At 46.1% G+C, this 19,059-nt stretch overlaps 1 protein-coding gene across 1 annotated transcript; it reads right to left on the minus strand.

The window, feature by feature from the left end:
- Positions 1-230: 230 nt before the first annotated feature.
- Positions 231-16,511, minus strand: LOC128814478 (rho GTPase-activating protein 20-like). The gene is made up of 14 exons (XM_053990335.1): positions 16,432-16,511; positions 13,586-13,756; positions 12,976-13,125; positions 12,411-12,452; positions 11,602-11,686; positions 10,705-10,782; positions 10,456-10,522; positions 9,015-9,203; positions 8,117-8,277; positions 7,429-7,590; positions 6,246-6,355; positions 5,307-5,496; positions 4,520-4,637; positions 231-3,976 (listed from the first exon to the last, which is right to left on the minus strand). Exons 1-14 carry the CDS (start codon positions 16,509-16,511, stop codon positions 2,238-2,240), a joined length of 3,342 nt encoding a protein of 1,113 aa, XP_053846310.1. The 3' UTR covers positions 231-2,237.
- Positions 16,512-19,059: the final 2,548 nt, after the last annotated feature.

Here is a 19,059-nt window from a genome sequence, read left to right on the forward strand (position 1 = left end):
AATAGGCCGACTTTTCTTTTAATATTTAGTGCTGTTTCACCTTCTTGAAAAGACAGGAGCAATGCTTAGACTGCTGTGCTGGCAGAAGGCTTCTTGCCAGCATGACCAGCCTGGCAGACCTGGGCTGGGAGGTGAGTGTGTTTCACACACGCAGCAGTTCAGTGCAAATGCCACCACCCTGACACGGGGGAGAGGGGAGCAAGGGAACAAAAGGTGACAACACCACAACGACAACTTGTGTGTCTTTTATTAAAACAGTTACAACTGTAGCTCTGGAAAAAAAAGACTGTGGGTGCCTTATTGCTGTTCATGTGTGAGGAAAATTATGTTGGTGGTGGAGTTGTGTTATGATTATATACACCTTTCATTATACAAGGGGCACAAAGGTGATCTGGGACAGAGAGTGCCACATGTGAGAGGCAAACACCCTTCATCTAACAAAACAAACTGTATACACCTTGGAAAATGGGCTCTGGGCTTCCCCCTGGTTCCCTTGCCCTAGTATTTGATGGTGTGAATTTGGAGTGCTGGGCCAGGTTCCTGTCACTGACCCTCACAGGCACCTGGCAGATGAGTGGAGGGATCTGACACTAGATAATTGTACAGAGGTGGCTTTCCCCTCTATGCAAGGACTGAACCATGGCAGCTGTCATGCAGCTCCAGCTCTGGCTATTTGCAGACAGCAGCTTGCAGGGATAATTATTCCACAAGCACAACCTTTCAGTCATTAGGATTCATGTATTTCTCTTTTCCTTCACCCATTCACTGTTGACTGAGTAAAAGGATTGTCTCTCTGACAGATACCACCATAGAAAACTCTCATGTGACTTTCAAATGAACCATCCCAAACCTTTCAACCTTTGAGACCTTTCCCACTGTTTTCTTAAAACAACCTGTCACACTAATGTTGTGCTCTCAGCATCTTTTCAGAGCTCAGCTGGCAGTGTAACAACCCTCTAACAAGTCCCATTATGTCTGTGGCACTTCTGAGCATGGCTTTGAGGGATGCTTCAGGACTCCACTGGCTGCATCTCTTTGGTGGTCCTTACCAGCAGCCTGCTTAGCACATCCTTGCCTGGAATTCCCCAAATTCAATTCTGCTGGAGTGCACAGGGCCACATACTCTGCTGAGGGGGAACTCAGTGTTTCTCTGAGCCAGCATTGGTGGTGAAGCCTGGACAGTTTCAGTTTATGGACTGACAGCTTTCTGGCAAGATGTGACTTTGCTTCAGCATCTATTCAACAACATTCCTGACAACTTCCACAACCCCTTGACCTCGTGCTAAAACCAAGCCCTGCTCAAGTACCTTTCAGCGTGACTAGGAATTTAGTCAGTTGTCTCATCCACACTGCCTCTAGAAAGGGGCATCAGTATTGACAGAAAATTGTCACCTTTCACTAGGACTGAAACTCCTAGCTACTGAGCTACTCCCAGAGGACACAGAAGAACATTCACAGCCCTGTCAATGTGACAGTCCTAAAATCCTTTATGACAACTGTCTCTCTGTCAAATGCTAGCTTGGGGAAGGTATGAGAAGAAAGGATCACTGTGTAATTAATTCCAGAATAAAGCAATCTTGGGCTTAAAATGTTACACATGCTGTCTGTCAGTGAATGCTGGACTTTGGACTCTGGGCTCCAGCTGCTGATTTTGGAACCCAGCCTCAACCAGTAATGATTGAGGGCTGTGAGCTAGACCAGAGCAGACAATAGATGAGCAGAGTGAAGCAGCAGTGATTTCTGGAATGAAGGTGAAGGATTTTCCTTTGGAGGAATGGTTGTGATGAATAGTGAATAATAGTGGGTTTTGTGCAAGTGTAAAGATTTTAAACTAATTCTTAATAAGCATTAGCTGTCCCTGTTGTCCAGTCATCCACCCACATCAGCAGCTGACTGGAGAAAATAAAGCAATATTTCTCTTTTCCTGCTATTAAAAAAAAAATTGAGTCAGGCCCTGTACAGGTCAGCTACTTCAAGGACAGGGAGAATTTGGTAGTATTCACTCAATTCCACACCCAGCCAGCAAAGTCTCTTTCATCAGAAAAGGGCATAAAGAAAACACAAGAACAGCCCCCCCCCCACCTCCCACCAAAATAAGTATTACATACACATTAGTGTCACTTTACACTTGTTGCCCCATGCAGCCTGCTAAATTCTTCACACCCTGATCATATATTACAGAATATTTTCTGTTGCACATACACAAAAAAATATTTAGTTCCTCCACAACCATCGCCTTAGACAAATGTCTCTTCTGCCAACACTGCTGTGTCACGCTCCTCTGCGGCCACCTCTGCCAGAGGCTGGCTCCTGAGCCACTCCACCCTGCTCCGGAGGAGTTCCTTCTCCACTGCTTCCACCTCTGCTGTGGGACAGGGCTCGGTTTCATCGTGCTTGAAATAGTCCCTGATGGTGTTCCGGACGGAGTCAGGGAGGATGATGCGGATGGTGTGCCTGAATGTGTCCAAGCCCTTGCTCTGGGTTGGCGCCTGCGCCATTTCCACTGGCTGTCTCTCCAGCTCCTCGGGAGCAGAGGCACTTTGGGGGCTCTCTCTGTGCTTGACCTGCAGGGGTGGGACTGTTGGTTCATGGTGGTAGCGCCTGGAGATGGACTGCAGGACAAGAGGGGTGTTCTGCCCATAGAAAACTGTCTGGGGGATGTGGACTCTCACAGTCTGCAAGCTCTTGGACACGCTCTGCTCACTGCTGCTGCTGGGTGAGTCTCTGCTGCTGGTGTTTGTCCCAGATCTCTCCTCTTCTCCCACTTGAGACCCCCAAGAGCTTTCTTTATTTGGGGCCACATAAAAAGTTATCTTGGTGCGCTTCAGGCTTTCCTGGCTCAGAGGGCGGTCATCAATGCCTTTGATTTCTATGTTCTTCACTGTCTTCTCCCTGTGCTGCTGGTGGCTGGCCTGTGGGGATGTGTCGCTGGATAGGCTGGCAGCTGGGTACTCAGGGCTTTCTTCAAACTCTTTGGTATAATCCTGGCTCCTGAGCTCTGGGCCAGGGCACCCTGAACAACTCAGCTGTCTCTCCTCTTCTTCCCAGTCAATGTCAGTGAATGGGCTTCCCATGGCAGCTCTGCTGACACATGGAAAACTTTTCTGCTCTCCAACGCAATGACTGGTCTCTCCAGCCTTGGGTTCACCCTCATGAAAACTGTCCAGATTGCACAGATGTAAAGGCACAGGAGATGTGAAGGATTTATGCCACTCTTTTTGGGACCTCTTGGCAGCTGTGGGAGACACAGCATGAAGCCTGGCAGAAGTGCCAAACATGAATGGCAGTGATGAGACATCTGTGGGACTAATGGCTGATGACTCTGAGCAGTAGGAGAAAGCACTGTCTAAGGAGCTAAGTGAGGAGGCAGATGGGGAGGTGGTGGTAGAGGACAGGCTGGAGAAGCTGGACCTGTTGGACAGGCTGGACTTCTGAAGGCTGAGCTGCTTCACCCTGGAGGTGGTCTGAGGTGATTGCCACAAGTTCTGCCTGGCCTTATTAACCCCAGGGCTTAGGCCTTCATCAATGAGCTTCTGGCTCTCCACCTGCAGCTGCCTGAGCCTGTGGATGTAGTCTGTGTGGCTGCTCATGATGGTGGCATCGCAGCTGGACTGGCGGGCCACTGGCTCGTGGCCCTGTGCAGGCAGCTGGGAGCTGAGGCAGACGCTGGGCTCTGAGGAGCAGCGGTCCCTGGCCGGGCTGAGCGAGCGTATGGAGCCCATGGAGCAGAAGGAGCCGTCCTCCTCCAGGAGCTCGTAGCTGTCTGCACTGGCGTTGGTCTGGGCTTTGCTTTGGTAGCAGGCTGTGATCTCGCTGAACAAGTCCCAGTCTTCCTGATCCTCATCAAGTAATGAGCTCCTGGGCGCTTCAAAAATGGCATCTGTTTCAGATTCCAGGTGGTTCTTTGGCCCTTCTGGATCACAAGTGGAAAACTCCAGCTCATCAGAGGAATCATCATGCTGAGCCAAGCCTATGTCTGGGGCAGAGGACACAAATTAATTTGTTGCCATATATATAGTACCTCACAACCAAAACAGGGAAGATATATGAAAAACAAAGATAATCCATTATTCTCACAGGAAATAATAAAAAAATTCTGGCTTTATGACTACTTTTCACCAATGGCCTGTATTCGTAGCATAGCTAACAGAGAACTCCATCTCTTTCCATACAAACTATGTGATTTAGCTCATAGAACTAACCTGGAAAATAAAAATACTGCTGGGACATGGCAGTGCTAAGGTTACACTAAATTCTTGCAATGGCTAGAGCAGGTTTAACAGCAGCCACACAGAAAGACAGCCATCTCTGGGGACACATGGGAGTTTTGGCACTTCAGCCCTCTGCTTTGCTATCTCTTCCTGCCTATGCTTGACAGGCAAAGGGAAAACCAAACCCAACTGGTTTTCAATGCTGTTCCTTAGAAGAAACATGAAGGTAAAGCAAACTCTTTTGTCTGAGGACTTTACCTATTAAAATATTTTAAATATTTCTGGAAGATTTAGTACCACCAACTTACCCAGAGATTCCGCTGAGTTTTTGGACTTCTTTATGTCAGGTCTTTGGAACAAGGAAGCAATATCACCCCCAAAAATCTCTCCTGAGTTTTCAATCAGAAACTGCACTAACAAAGCCACCTGGAAAAGACAGGAATTCACAGATTCAGTTTCATGAAAACAGAGCAAGTAAAATCATACCCAGATCGTCTCATGTTTTTTTTTACAAAGATGTAATTTCCTCAAGAAGCTGTTAATAATGTGGCAGTGCATCTGCATGAACACCTGAGGCAAGAATATGAACTATGTGAACTGGTACTGTGAGCCAGGTATAGCACATTCTACAGTTTTCCTCACTATTGCTTACACCTCATAAGCTACAAGCAAGCGTTCCTCCTTTCTGGTGCACTGTTGTGCTCATTGCTTATTTTGTTCCAGCTGAGGTAGCAGTGTCCAACTTCAGCTGCTCCAGTTTTCTTGTGCTTGCTTGACCGTATAGGAAGCTCATCTGGTGAAGCAATCACTGCTTGCCTTTTCACCCTGGACAGTCTGAGGGGCTAAACCCTGCCCAGCATGGGCACAGCTGCACAGAGGAAAGGATGGGGCCTGGGTGCCACTCAGCCAGCACTGCCACTGGCCCTAGGCCTTCCTTTAGATTACAAAAGGCAGTGCCCAAAAAAAGCAGTGAAAGAGGAAAGCAGAGGTGAGGCCAAACTGGCCCAATGCCCTCCTTTAGACTACAAAAGGCAGTGCCCAAAAAAAGCAGTGAAAGAGGAAAGCAGAGGTGAGGCCAAACTCACGGAAGATTACCTTCTTTGTAGAGCGGCTCTCCTCTTCAGGCCCAGTGGGACTCGGTAGCCACAGCATATTGGGAGCTATGCAAAGAGCCAGGTTAAAGGCATTCATCTGATTCTCTCCAGAATTCTGCTCAATATGATGGAGGACACCAAAGAGGTGTCTGAGTAAGATGAGGTTGGCCTCTGGAAGCTGGTTGACGAGACTATTCAGGGAGTGGGAAAAAAGGAAAACAGTGCTGTTCACAAACATCTGCTCTTTGAATTCCAGAAGTAGCAACCCAAATATTTTTCCCCCTCCTGCCCCTTTGTACCCAGCCTGAGACATCCACATTTGAGAATAAGGTGAATCTGTGTCACTCCCCTCCACCAACTCATGTGAGAGCCACAGCTCTGCATCCAAATTTCCCACCTGCTCTGGTAATAGAACTGGAGGGACAAGGGACTTGGGTTCAGTGCATGTGGGAGGGAACCCACAATGCCTTGACTAAACAGGCAATGCCCAGAGGAGACAGGAGACAGCTCCAGGCCAGACCATGCCACTGTGTCATGTGCTGTGGAGAACATGGATAAAGAAGGCCCAGGATAAATGGTAAGCTTCAAAAACTGAGCTGAGCCATGGTTGAATAAACGGGATATCCAACAGGAGGCTGATAAACTGCTTGTGCTCAGGGCAGCAGTTTCAAGGCAGTAAAGCTGTTTTCAAGGTCCATGTCTCCACCTTGACAGGGTGGTTTCTTCTAACTGCCAATATGATTATCAGAAATGTTAAGGATGTTCAAAAAAGACCATTGAAAAGAAAATTTTCTGATCAGTGACACTGGCAATCAGCAATAGCTCCTCCACTGTGGCCTGGAGCATTGACAGTAATCTCACAGAAAATAAAGGCTATTCTTAGGCCCATATGATCCCCTTTTTCCCACCAAAAGAAACTTTTACAAAGGCTTTTACAAACCTTTTGATAGCTTCAATCTTATGTGCCCGATTTTCTGTGTCCACAGCTTCCATCCACAGTCCGTGCATGTCTGAGGATAGAACACTGTCAGGTATATTTCGGAGAAAATCCTGAATTAAATATATATACGCAGAGCAGTCTGGTCAGTTTTGAATTCCTGGTTTCAGTTTCACAATGCATATAGTCACTGTTTATTCATATTAAGCACAAGATAAAACAAGACACTACACAAACATGTTTATTCTCCCCTCCCATGCCCACCAAGCTGGCTTCCTCAGGCTCTTCTATGGCAGCACTGCAGGATGAACAGGCAGCACTTCTGTTTTGCCCCTTCTCCAGAGCAGGACTGTCCCTTTTCCAATCCAGCAGAGGACTCAGCCCTAGGGCTCTGCACAGATCTCTCTGTAACATTTCTCAGCTAGGAGGACTGCTGGTTTTTCTCAGAGGACTATTCAACAACTCAATGTATGTCTTGTGTTGGGAAGTGCCTGAATATCAAGCCAACAAGAAAAAAGGGGATTTTTTTTTATACTTTGGTGCCTAAATTACTCTGACCAGATTTAATTGCCAGTACAAAATACAGGCTTTTCCTTACTGAAACATGGGTCTTATCACAAGCTTCATCCCTCACCCAATCACAACCCTCTTCTTGGATTTAGCAGCTGCTTTCCCTTGTGCTTGCTGGCTGATCAGAGGGTAAAGGCTGGGGGTCCAGAGAGCACAGCTCAGCTCCTGTTTTGGGGGTTGCAAAGCAGCTGCCTTCAAGTGGCACAAGTCCTCCCAAACCTCCTGCAGTCTCTTCCTTGCATTCAGAAATGACAAAGAACATCTGTGCTGCTGCAACCAAAGGGTTTTATGCATATTTCAGTGCAGCATCTGTCCTGTTATTTGGCACTGTACAGACATCACAGCTGCCTTGTAGGTGAACATCACTGTATTTCCTGCTGGGGGTGGTTTGGTATGGGAAGTGCCAAAGGGAGCCCTGTCCTGAGGGGCTGCACATGTCTGCATGTGAAAACCAGGTCACTGTATCACCTGTGTGTACACAAACAGGTGAAAATGTTCCTTGCTGGAAAATGCTTTCTGTTCCCCTGAAATCCTCCCTACCCATAAAGACTCATTGCTTCCTTAAAGAAGGAAGGTACCATTAGCCCAGACAGCTGAGTTTCTTGGCCACACATACCATGATGACAGCTGCAGCAACGAAGACTGACTCTCCATCCACCTGAACATCATCTCCAGAGTTCAGCTTCTCTTTCAGTTCCTTGCAAGTCTTGGCATTGGCAGAACGTCTGAAAATGCCCCTAGTAGAGGGACCTTCATGGTACAAGAGGAGCAGCATATCCTAAGAGAAAACCCAGTTGTACTTCAGAACCTAACACTTTACCCTCTTGTTTGTGTATATTATACATTATGTGTTGCAATATAATTAGCAGAAGACCAAGTCAGTAATGGAAAGAAAACAATACAAGAGATTTATCCTGATCTAACCAGGGACAAAAATCTGACAGGCAAGCCGCAGATAAAGTTCATGAGGGCACACTTATCCTGTGACAAATGTGAGCCCAGGGGACTCTTGTAGTGAGTGAGTTCTAGGCTATATAGCATGGCAGGATCCACTGGCATTGCCCCTTGTCACCTGGTGATGACCTGGAGACACCCATTGAAACAGGACAGACATCTGTAAATGAAGTGATAGGGATTATCCAGGAGAGGGTTGTTCCCACCCTTGTTACTGAGCTGAGTCTGGATCACAAGTAAACGATGGTCTTCTTCCCCATTCAATCCTCATCAATGCTTCAAGTGGCTTTAAATTTTGGGCTAAACACATCAAGTTTACATCAAGACAAGCAGTCCAGGCTGCTGCTTACCATGATTGGCTTGGGAAGGATTCCATCAGGACAGACAGAGGACAGGGACAGGCCGAAGAGTTTCCGAGGTGTGGTAGGGCTGCCCGAGGGGGTGCTGGTGCTGCGGCGCAGGGCCCAGTCAATCAAGGACTTCTTCCTCTTGGTGTGTTTCTGCAGTGACTCTGAAACCAAACAGAGACCTTCATCACACACCTGTCTGTCCTTCTGGACAGTGAGTGATCTATAGAGGAAGCAGAGTTCCCAGCAAAACAAGCACTTTCTACCCTCACCTGTTTATTAACTGCACTCTTAATGGGCATGGTTAGACAATATTCAGCAGTGAAACCACTTATTCATCTCTCAACCATCAGCAAAACTCTCAATCACCATTCTTCAGGAAACCTTGCTGTCTCTGCAGTGCAAGAATCACTTCACTCTTGTGACCAGTGATAGGCCTTGAGAAAATGGCATGAAGCTGAGTCAGGGGAGGTTTAGGTTAGATCTCAGAAAAAGGTTTTTCACCCAGAGGATGGCTGAGCACTGGAACAGACTCGCCAGGGCAGTGGTCACAGCATCAAGGCTGTCTGAGTTCAAGAAGCATATGGACGATGCTCTCAGGTGGATGGTGGTGTTCTTGGGTACAGGGCTAGGACTCCATGATACTGATGGTTTTCTTCCAACTCAGCATTTTCTATGATTCTATTACAATGACTTGCAGTTGAAGACTAATGAAGGACTGAAAGCTAAGTCTGAACATTTGCACAGAAAAATTTCACCTCTCTGCAATCTCTTCCTCTTTACATTACATTCAGGTATGAGAGCAACTCTGGGATACATGTTTGATGCCAGAAGAGTTCAGCACTGGACTGGACAGCAAGAAAGTCTCTATCTGGCTGTACCACACTCCTGCAGCCCCTACCTCTCCTCAGCTGCATTGGAGCTTGGAGTCTGGGTTTCAGGACAAACTGACACTGTTTTTCCTTTGGGAGCTGAGCAAGGAAGGAAGACTCTTTCCCATCAGCCAGGAGAGTGTTATTGTTGGTTCTTTGTTGCTGGTCAGCAGAGTTCTGGAGACAGCTCAAGGCGATGCTGAAGGGATGCTCATGCCCTGTTGAGCAGAGTTGTGTAAAGAGCAGGAAAAAATGTTATTGGAAAATTCCAGCTTTGGTGATCTCCATGGTGAATGCTTAGAACTTAACAGACAAAATTCAGTGGTTTATTTTAAAATGTTTCTTCTATTTCTGAAATCATCCCCTACAGATCTGTAGCACTCAAGCACCACTGTGATTGTCCTCAAGGCCCCCATATACACACTTACCCTCCCTCAAGCCTGAGGAGTTTCTAAAACCTAAACACAAATTGTTAGAAAGGAAAGTTTTCAAATAAACAGCCTGTGGAGGCATTGGTGCAAGTGGCCTACATGTGCTCGTGATGTCAGTTTAGCACTGGATTAAGGTAGCAGTTCAAAAGATAACAACCCATATGCAACAAACTGGGTATTCAATATGGTGCAATGTTTTGTGTGGAAAGCAGTTTCATTATTTGTGAACTGAAATGCAATGAAAACTAAGTAAGTACCAAACAAGTAGGATAAACATGTTAGCTTCCTAACTAGAGGCTTGTAATTCACCAACAGACCATGGAAAAATTCTGCTTCTTTCAGTTGCCAAAGTGCTTTCCTCTATATCTAAAACACTCTTGCTGAATGACCACCTGACTGCAGCAATTGGTTTGCTTCTGACAGAGCCCAAAGGCAAAGGGCCTGGGAAGTGTCAGGAGATGCTCTGTCTGACAGAGATCAGTGGACACCTCTGTCACAGACAGCTGAGGCTGGTCCTGACCTCCTGCTCTGCCCGTGAGGAGACGCCTGCAAAGCTGAGCAGGAGAGTAGGACCAGCCTCCAAACCTGTAGCCCTGCAAGCTCATACCAGCAGTCAGAGGGATTGAATTAGGCTTTGAGGCATGTCCTACCCCTGCACCACACCTGCTGCAAAGAAGGAACTTCTTGGACCAGCCTAAAGATCTCCCATTTATTTGGAACATCTACTGAAAAGTGTGATGGGCTCCCACCCAGAAGTGCACAGGTTTGCTTGGAAAAGGGAGGTAAGTGTGAAGTTTTCCAAAGATATTACCATTCTTTGATTAAATGTGGATGCTGAGATGATAGAAGCCAAGTGACATCTCACAGCAACTTGATGTCATATCTTACATCAAGTACAGTGTCCCTACTATTGCTTTTTAAGTGAAGAGTGCAATGTTTGTGATGTTTCTCTGCCACATACGCTAATAAAATTTATTACTTGTTCCTCTGGTGCCAGAATTAAGCACCAAAATGATGCTCAGTATGGGAGGGCTCTTACCAATGAGAAGGTAAGCAGGCTCATCTTTTCCTGAGACCACCCAGAGGTGGTGTTCACTGGTCCTGCCCTGTTGGGTGAGGGACAAAGAAGAGAAAAATGTTAGTTGAGAGGGGCCAGAGTGAGGGTCCATGAGGTTGCCCTTCACTCAGAAAGCAACAGACAGCAAATCTACACTTATCCACACCCACACTGTCCTGTGAAGCAGATGCTGCCAGCATCCTTAGCTAACATCTGTCACCTGCCACTTACAGGGAGCCCAAGCAGTAGAAGGGTCTTCTTCATCACACTCTCTGCAGTTTCCACATTGGACACGTTGACTGCAGTAGTCTAGAAAGGCAAACAGAGAAAATACAGGAAGCTAAGACAAAGGTGAGAAGTTTGGTTGCAGTTTCCTGTAGCTTCAAATTCTGGGGAAAATGTCACATCTCTGTCTAATGACAGTCTTTACTAAATGTTCATGGTTGGATGAGCTGTACGAATTTGACCTACACCAGAAAGGATGATGTGTGTAAAACATGAAAGCTATTCTCCACTACTTCTTCTGTCATGGGTCTATTATACCATCCAAAGATTTCATCCAGCAGAAATCACAGGAAGTGGGTGGTGCTTAGATGCTGTGTTTGATCCCATCAGTATTTGGCTGATTATAGTGCCACTGTCACTCAAAAGGATGAACATGGAACATGGCTCATCAGCCATGAGTGTCAGGGGTCACTCTTTGAAGGAAGAACACCCAGGAGGCAAATGTGACCCACCAAGCTCGGCATGAAGCCAAGAAATGTATGCTAGACTGGGACACATTCCAGTAAATTAGTTCAGGACAACACACCAGTGACTCTGTGATCAATATCCTCAATTCATAGCACTGGAAATAGGAATTGACTGTGGCACTCAGCCACAAACTGTCATGAATTTTGAACTGAAGCAAAAGGAAAAGAGAAAAGAAGTTAGAGGCGAAGAATAATCTTAAGTGCTGTTTGGTAAGGGTCTGGCTACCTCCTCATTTGTCATACCAAAACCCTCCATGTGGGCTTCCAAGTGGGAAGGATGCAGATACCCAGATACTGGAACACCAGCACAGCCCTGCATTCCCTCCCCTACTCCACAGAGCCCTGGGTAGTCTTGATCTGATGGGCAGGTACTTACAGAAGAAGAGTTGTCATCATCCAGCACAACAATTTGAAGGGTCAGATTCTTCAGATACTCATTTTGCTTTACCTCATTGATATGCCTGAAAGTCAAAGAAAAAGGGATGTAATTTCTGAGCCAAATTTGAGAAGAACCCTAAAATTTGGATGAGACATCCTCCTTGGCACTGTAATAAATACAGATTAATTATGACATACATGAATGTAATGTTCATAGTGAGGCCACATGCTCTTACTGACTTCTTTATCCACCTGGAGCACAAAGACTAACAATCCCCCACATGCAGTACTTCAGTGCAGGTAGATGTGTGCTGCATGATACCTTCCAGTGTTCCCTCAGGATCACTACTGTTCTCCACAAATCAGAAGAGTTCTTCCCCTCTTTGTCTCTATATAAACACTTTAGTCTGGGTGTTAGCGGAAGCAACATATAAAACATAAAAGAAAAAGAAAAAACTGTAGCCTCTAGATGCAACATAATAGCAATTTTAGTTCTAATCGAAAAACATCTGAAGAATCAGTAACACTTGTGACATTTCAACAGTGATTAGCAAAGTCAACCTCCAGCTCCAAAGGGAAAAGGATGCTCCAATAATACCATCTTCTGATGCATCCCCTTTTTTTCCCATCTGTTGACACCAATTTTGCACTCTCCTAGGGGCATCTATATTCAGATTTCAAAGGTGGATTTTCCAAACAGCACATAGACACTTAACATGCTGAAAATCAGAGCACAATTTGAAGGGCAAATTTCTCTAAGGCCTGTGGAGGAACCACCAGGAAGGAGATGAAAGGAGGGTCACTTACCACAGTAACACTGACAGCCATCGTTCCTTCACATCAGCTGAGCTGAAGACAAAAAGGGAGGCAGATCATCAAATAAGTGCTGAATGGGTAACAGCCTTTGGAAACTCTACCCAATTTCATTTATATATGGCTGTAAGTCAAAGTTGCTTCCTGCAAAGCCCTGGAACAAAAGCACAGTCCTTTCCTTCTTCTGTTCTATTTTAACAAATAACAAAAATAATAATAACAAAAAAATCCCAGCAACAAACTGGACCAGGTTTCCTGTCAGACTGGTGAGTGTTCAGATAAGAGACAGATCCCTTTCTGTGAAGTTTGAGTTAACTCGTCTTGTGGGCCCTCATTATTTTTGCAGTGACCTTTAATTGCTATTTTCTTTCTCCTAGTATTTCCTTCCCAATGTCTGCTGTTCCTAGAACTATTTCTGCCAGCTCAGGTTACCCGGGTTCCAGGGTAAGGAAATGGAAAAGGAAATGGGTCCTTTAGCCTCAGTCATTGTTTCACTTGACACAGGGAGACCTGAGCAGCTACTGGGATGCAGAGGGAGGTCTGATGTCTGATAAGATACCTGAAGGTGACAACGTAGTTGGTGATAGGCCAGCCAATGACAAATGAATTCTCAGGACTCATCTTTTTCTCTGTCACTTCGCTGAGACAGGTGCCGGTCCACACTTCACTCAGATGCACTTGCTTTTTCAGCTTCAGGCTGGAGGAAGATCTACAATGGAAATTATTAATTCCTTAGGCCATTTAGATCTCCAGAGTCTGGTCATGCTCCTTTCAAGTCATGCAGATGCAGTTAGAGCTCTTAATTTATATATGACAGAAGGAATCAGACTGAAAGTCAGCTTTGTCCTTCTGCCTCTTGCCCCCATAGTGTATCTTCAAGCAACGTCATAAGGAAATGGGCAAAACTGATTAGACAACCTTTTTCTTCAGACAAATGGAGTGAAACATTAATACCAAGAAAAATTCGTGAAGGTGGAAAGGGGAAATGCCACAGGTGCTCCACAAACAGATCAGAGCCTCACAGAATCTCATGAGTTGGAAGGTACCCACATGATCATTGAGTCCAACATCTGGCTCTGCACAGGACAGCCCCAAAAACCCCACCACATGCTGAGCCTAGCTTCAACAGCACCTACTGGGGAAAAGAAATGAGTGGAAATTCCTCTTACTTGGACTTGGCAATGACCAGCACATCACTCAACAAAATCAGATGTCTTTCCTGGGTCTGCAGGCCCACTGTTAGCTGCACTCGCTCGTCCAGGATGAAGGTGGAGCCTGGGCTACTGAACACCCCACTTGGCAGCCCATTGTCTGAATGGGAAGAGGAAAGAGTAGTTTCCCTGGAGGAGCAAGAAAAAGCACAAGACTTTGTCAGAAGCTTTCCTTAGAAGGGTTTGTGATGGGACACAGGCATCTGTTTTGGAGGAGCCTGAGAGCTCTCTGCTTCTCCCAGCCCCTGCTGCTCTCTATTATGACCCACATTCGCCTCTGCACAATTAACTTTACCAGCCTCAGACAGATGGAAAACTGCCTAAAAGCCCATACCAAATCTTGTGAGATTAATCTGCTGAAATAGTAGTTTTTGAGTAATTTCTCATTCAGGTAAAAGATTTATGTCCTGCACATATGTGTGAGCTATGACTTGAATGTGGAAAGCTAGTGGCTCATGGCGTGGCTCAGCTGGGCGTGGGGGGCACTGCCCTTTCTGTGCATGTTTTCCATCCAGACTGAACAATTTGTCAGCACAAGAGTTGCAGCAAAAAGAAAATTAACTGCATGTACTCATCTAATTCCAGACATCTGATTCTGGCTTGTCTGGCAGCCATCCAGCTTGTTGTTTCCTCTGAGATTCATAGAGGTACTCACCATTTCCAAAAATCCCTAAGGGTTTTTGCATGCTGACTTCAGTCAACAAGGCAGCATGGAGATTGAACCAGACCTGTGCTGTCCCCAGCTGCAAGAGCTCTGCCAAGTGCAGTCTCCTCGTTTGTACCTCAGCACCCCCAGAGCACCTCCTCAGCACTGCTCTGGGCTCAGGTCAGCTGGCACACAGCAGCTGCCACAGCCATTTCTGGGTCTCAGTGTGTGGGATGTGCTGCATGAGCATGGAAGAGTTCCTGCTCACACAGTGTGTTTGTGTGCCTGAGCCTGACTTAATTAGTGAACCTCTGAGACATGGCCTTAGACTGACACGGAAAAAACCTCACAGAGATCCTCCTGTCTCTACACATAGACAAAGATATGTATATTGCTTGCAGGCAAGGATACTTGCCTTCCCTTCACCCTTCAGCAATTCTCCTCTACCCTCTGCTGCTCTACTCCTCTACCCTCTAGTCTGAGGACACTCTACACAAACAAATAAAAAACCACACAAGCTGTAATTGTAGTACTTTTGACGTTGGTCTTAACTCAGTTTCCACTGGCCTCATAACTGAACTCACTTGATTTCACAGGAATGAGGTTAAAACCAGCCAGCAGCTGCTTTACTAAAATCCTCCCCCAGTCACAGGAACACCTGCACTCTGGCAAACAGAAATTCCCTCTTCCCTCCTCCACAGCCACCAATCTTGACTTATGCAGCTGTGGGGTTTTAAGTGAGAAGCTTAATCACCTTCAGATATGATATTAAAAGCTCTCCATGTCCATCAGCTGAGCAGTGGGAGCCACAGCATCTCACAACCCCAAGCAGTGGATTTTCTAAAGCAGCTTTATAAACACAATGGCAGGATAGCAAAAAAAATCTCACAGATGCTTTCATGGCCTGAGCAAAGATGGCATTGGACCAGCACCCTCCGTAGCAATTCATCACAAGAAACATTTAAAGCTTCCCTCCCTCATGAGGATGTTCTCCAGCCAAATAAAGTCAAGAATTTGTTTCTCTTCCTCACGGTTTTTTTTTTTTTTTTTTCCTACTGCAATTTAGAGGGGGTGGGAGGAACAAAAAAGAAGTCACATAACTTTGTCAAATGATAACCAAGTGAAAATCAGTCCTGCCCTTCATATTAAATGGTCCTGTGAGACTGACACTGCCCCCTCATTCCAGAGAAGCGGGCTGTGCTGTGCATCAATCGCCAACGGTGGGATACAAAAGGGACATTCTTCAGGAGGGCTGGTCCAGATCAAAGTGTCAATCAGTTCTTGCAAAGAAAGAAAAAATCAAACTGAACAAATCCCTCAGGAAATGCTGTTTACAAGACTGCTATCAGAGCAAGGCAGAAAGGACCATGGTATCCCCTTATCTGTCTCTAGCAATGACACAGTGCTGCAGGAGGGGATGAGGTCAAGGAGGACTCAGCTTCACTGGACTGAGGTGCTCAGCTCAGGGCTAAGTAAGAACACTCAGTGTTTCAGCAGAAAATGTGCATGTCTGGCATGTCCCTGACTCTGCTGACACTCCTGGTGCCTCACACTGCAGGAGCAAAGCATCAGCAGACACTCAATGGAGGTGCAGGCATGGGGGCAGCTCTCCACTACCCGAGCTGGTGTAAGGGAAAGCTGCTGCCCCTGACAGGGACAGGGCTGGCCTGGAGCATGTCTGGGTCTGGCAGCTCTTCCAACAAGTGTCCTGAGCTGATGCCATCCTGCACAGGGCTGTCAGGGCCTGGGCATGCCTCTCACCACTTCCTATCTCCAGAAGCAGCTCATGCCCCCTCACCTGCCCAGGTGTACCTGTAGCTGAGCCAGAAACATTTCTCAGGACTATCCTTCCCACTGGCAGCCCAGCACATGGAGCAGGGGCTGCAGAGGGCTCTGGCAGTGAGTAAGCTGGGGGTGGCTGCACAGGGAAACTCTGAGGTGTAAGGCCAGGATGCTCCTCAGGGGTGCTAAATCTGCATCAGCCCATGTCCTGCAACCCACCACGTCTGTCTGGTGCCTTGTCCTCCTCCACCTACCCCCACCTGCCCCTGCCACAGGACCAAATTGTCCTCAACGTGGTTAAATGGATTTGAAAACCAATTTGATTTCAGTCTGTGCAGGCAGAAATATGGAAACAGGAGTCAGGTATTTTTTCTACCTGGAATGAGACTTTGATTTTCCAAGAGCTTTAGTAATGGCAGATGAGGTAGATCGTCTTCTCTGGACGATGGGCTTCATCTTCTGCAAGACAAAAAGACATTCAAGTTAGCCTGGCCACCTTGGAAGCAGACCTGCTCATTGCACTCTTCAAATTCTCCTTTTGTCTAGCTAATAAATATGAAACCTCAGAACTGAAAGCCATGATCTGTGCTGTCAGACACCTCCCTCCCCTTGCTGATCATTTATGTTTTCACAGCCAAATCTCAAAGTAATTATATGAATAAACAGAGGAAAAAAACAAAGTATGAAGTTCAAGAAAAACTTCCAAACACTCATACCATGGAAAAGTTTCTAAGGAAAGGTATAGAAATACAATTTAAAACTGGACCAGACAAAGATACGAAGAGCATATAATACTCTAGGGAGTTGTACTTTATCAGCTGTAGGAATGGATGATGTTCCTTCGTAGATTTTTCTCTATTTTCATTTTCCATGACTCACAGGTTCAGCAAACAGGTTGTTACCAGGCCGCTCTCCAGGCAGCCTAACCTCAAGACACTTGTGTCTTTTATAACAGCCACAGCCACCAAGACTTGTGTAACACAGAACGGGGGTGACTGTAATCGTGAGACCTACGAGTTAGCAATTATAACAATCCAAGTCAGCATATACAGAGGTCACAGGTCTCATTTTATTTGTTAAGTAAATTTTGTGCTGGAGAAAGATGAGAGATTTTAGCCTGGGAGAGAAATCCTTATATCAGTGACTCTTGATTAGTAAGCATGGGAAAATCTGTCCCGTGGCTCATTTCTAATTTCAGCATTTGCCTATGTTAGAGCTTTAAGTGCCAGGAAGTTCAGAGCATGTTGAGACTTACTGATCTTTTGACTTCTGAATGTTACAAAATTCTAAGAATAAAAGAAACCATGATTGCTGGTTGATGAGGGAGGGCTCCTGTGGGGAAGGGATGTTGCTTTTGTTAACTGTATACTTTTCAAGGTCTGTGCTGAGCAGTGAAAACATTCATTGCATGTGAGCTCACTGGTCTCATCTCTGAGAATGCAAGGCTGTTACAGCTCAGCACCTTATGACAACATTACCATTCTTGTGATGTCAGAGGAAGGTACTATCCTCATATCAGTGATGGAAATGCAAAGGACAGAACCATTTCAGTCAATTTGTGTGACTGGTGCTCACCATATTGTGTCAGGTTTTTCAGAGCAAACTGGAAGGCTGGCTGGGGCTGGTTTGAGGTGCTTGCTTCTGCTTACCCTCCCTGGAGCTACAGGAGCTCAGCATGGCTGCAAGTCTGTCTCCAGGGCTTTGTGTGAGAAAATAAAAGTTGGTGGAAGTGATTTAATGCCGTTCAGAAAGGGAATCCATGGCAGAGGCTGGAGTGGAGTCCAGCTGCCAGGGAAGGGACATCTTCCTCATCTCCCATTTAGTTTACAAGACACCTTTTGACTTCTGCAGCCAAGGTCCTGGGAATTCTACAGGCTGGAGCTTTCTACAACACAGACTCCTGACTCCATGCCTGATCAAGTCCAACAGAGGCCTCCAAAGCACAGATGACCTTGTGAAAAAGAATGTATGATCACATAACTTGAAGCTGGAGTGGGCCTGCAAGTGTGACTTAATAAATCAATTTCCTAATATATGAATATTCAGCTTTGCAGTATCCTTGGTGCTCCCTAAGTAGGTTCCCTGGGTACATGTACATATGTAGACAGAGGCAGATGGACAACAATTTTTCCCTCATACCCTGCTGTGACATTGCCAAGCAAAAATCTGTCTTTGGAAGTTTCACAAGGAGAACTGAATAAAAATAACATCAGCTCACAAATGCTTATTTTAAAAAAAGGAAGTCCCTACTAAAACAGAACATCTGGCTTCTGGAAGTGCCTTAATAGGATAAAATGTTCCTACAAACATAATGCAGCAAAGCATCAGTCATGCATTATCTTAAGGTGGGCAGCAAGGATGGGTGTGGATGCCTGGGGGCAAATGCCAGCAGCTGCCACTGCAGAGGTCACTGATGAAGACAGGGTGAGCTGATGCACCTCTGTGCCAGGGGCAGTGAGATTGCAGCAATGTCTTCAATGGCACTGTAATAAACCCTTGCTCGTGATAATCTCCTGTGCCAAAGAATCCCACGCACACAATGCCTGGCTGTAGGTAAGGCAATCATTTTGGCCACTTGAAAGCCATTCTCTTCTGGGGTACAAGTGGTGCTAAAGACAGACATGATGGAATTTTAGTGTAGGAGGGCATTTATCCCAGAATAAACTTCAGGGAGTCGGTGCTGGTGGATTTCTTCTTCTGACCACTGTTTCTGAATGGTGACAGCAATGCCTTCCAAACAACCTTGTCTGAGGACCTGTCCTATAGCACCACCTCCAGCAGGCACTGAGCTACCCTTGGAAGTCCAACAAAGACAGTACTGTGAGTTTCCAGTGAAATGCTGTGACTACAGGACACAAGGTACTCCCCATACTTGATCTATCTGAAAAAAAAAATGCAGAGATCATCAGCTATCCAGAGGTCCAGCTGCTTGACTCCAAACAGACTCTAGGCAAACAAAAAAATTGCTTTCCAAGACCTCAGACATTCTCTTTGATCCTAGCCA

This window comes from Vidua macroura, chromosome 14 (genome assembly GCF_024509145.1).
Source record: "Vidua macroura isolate BioBank_ID:100142 chromosome 14, ASM2450914v1, whole genome shotgun sequence".
Lineage (NCBI taxonomy): Eukaryota > Metazoa > Chordata > Aves > Passeriformes > Viduidae > Vidua > Vidua macroura.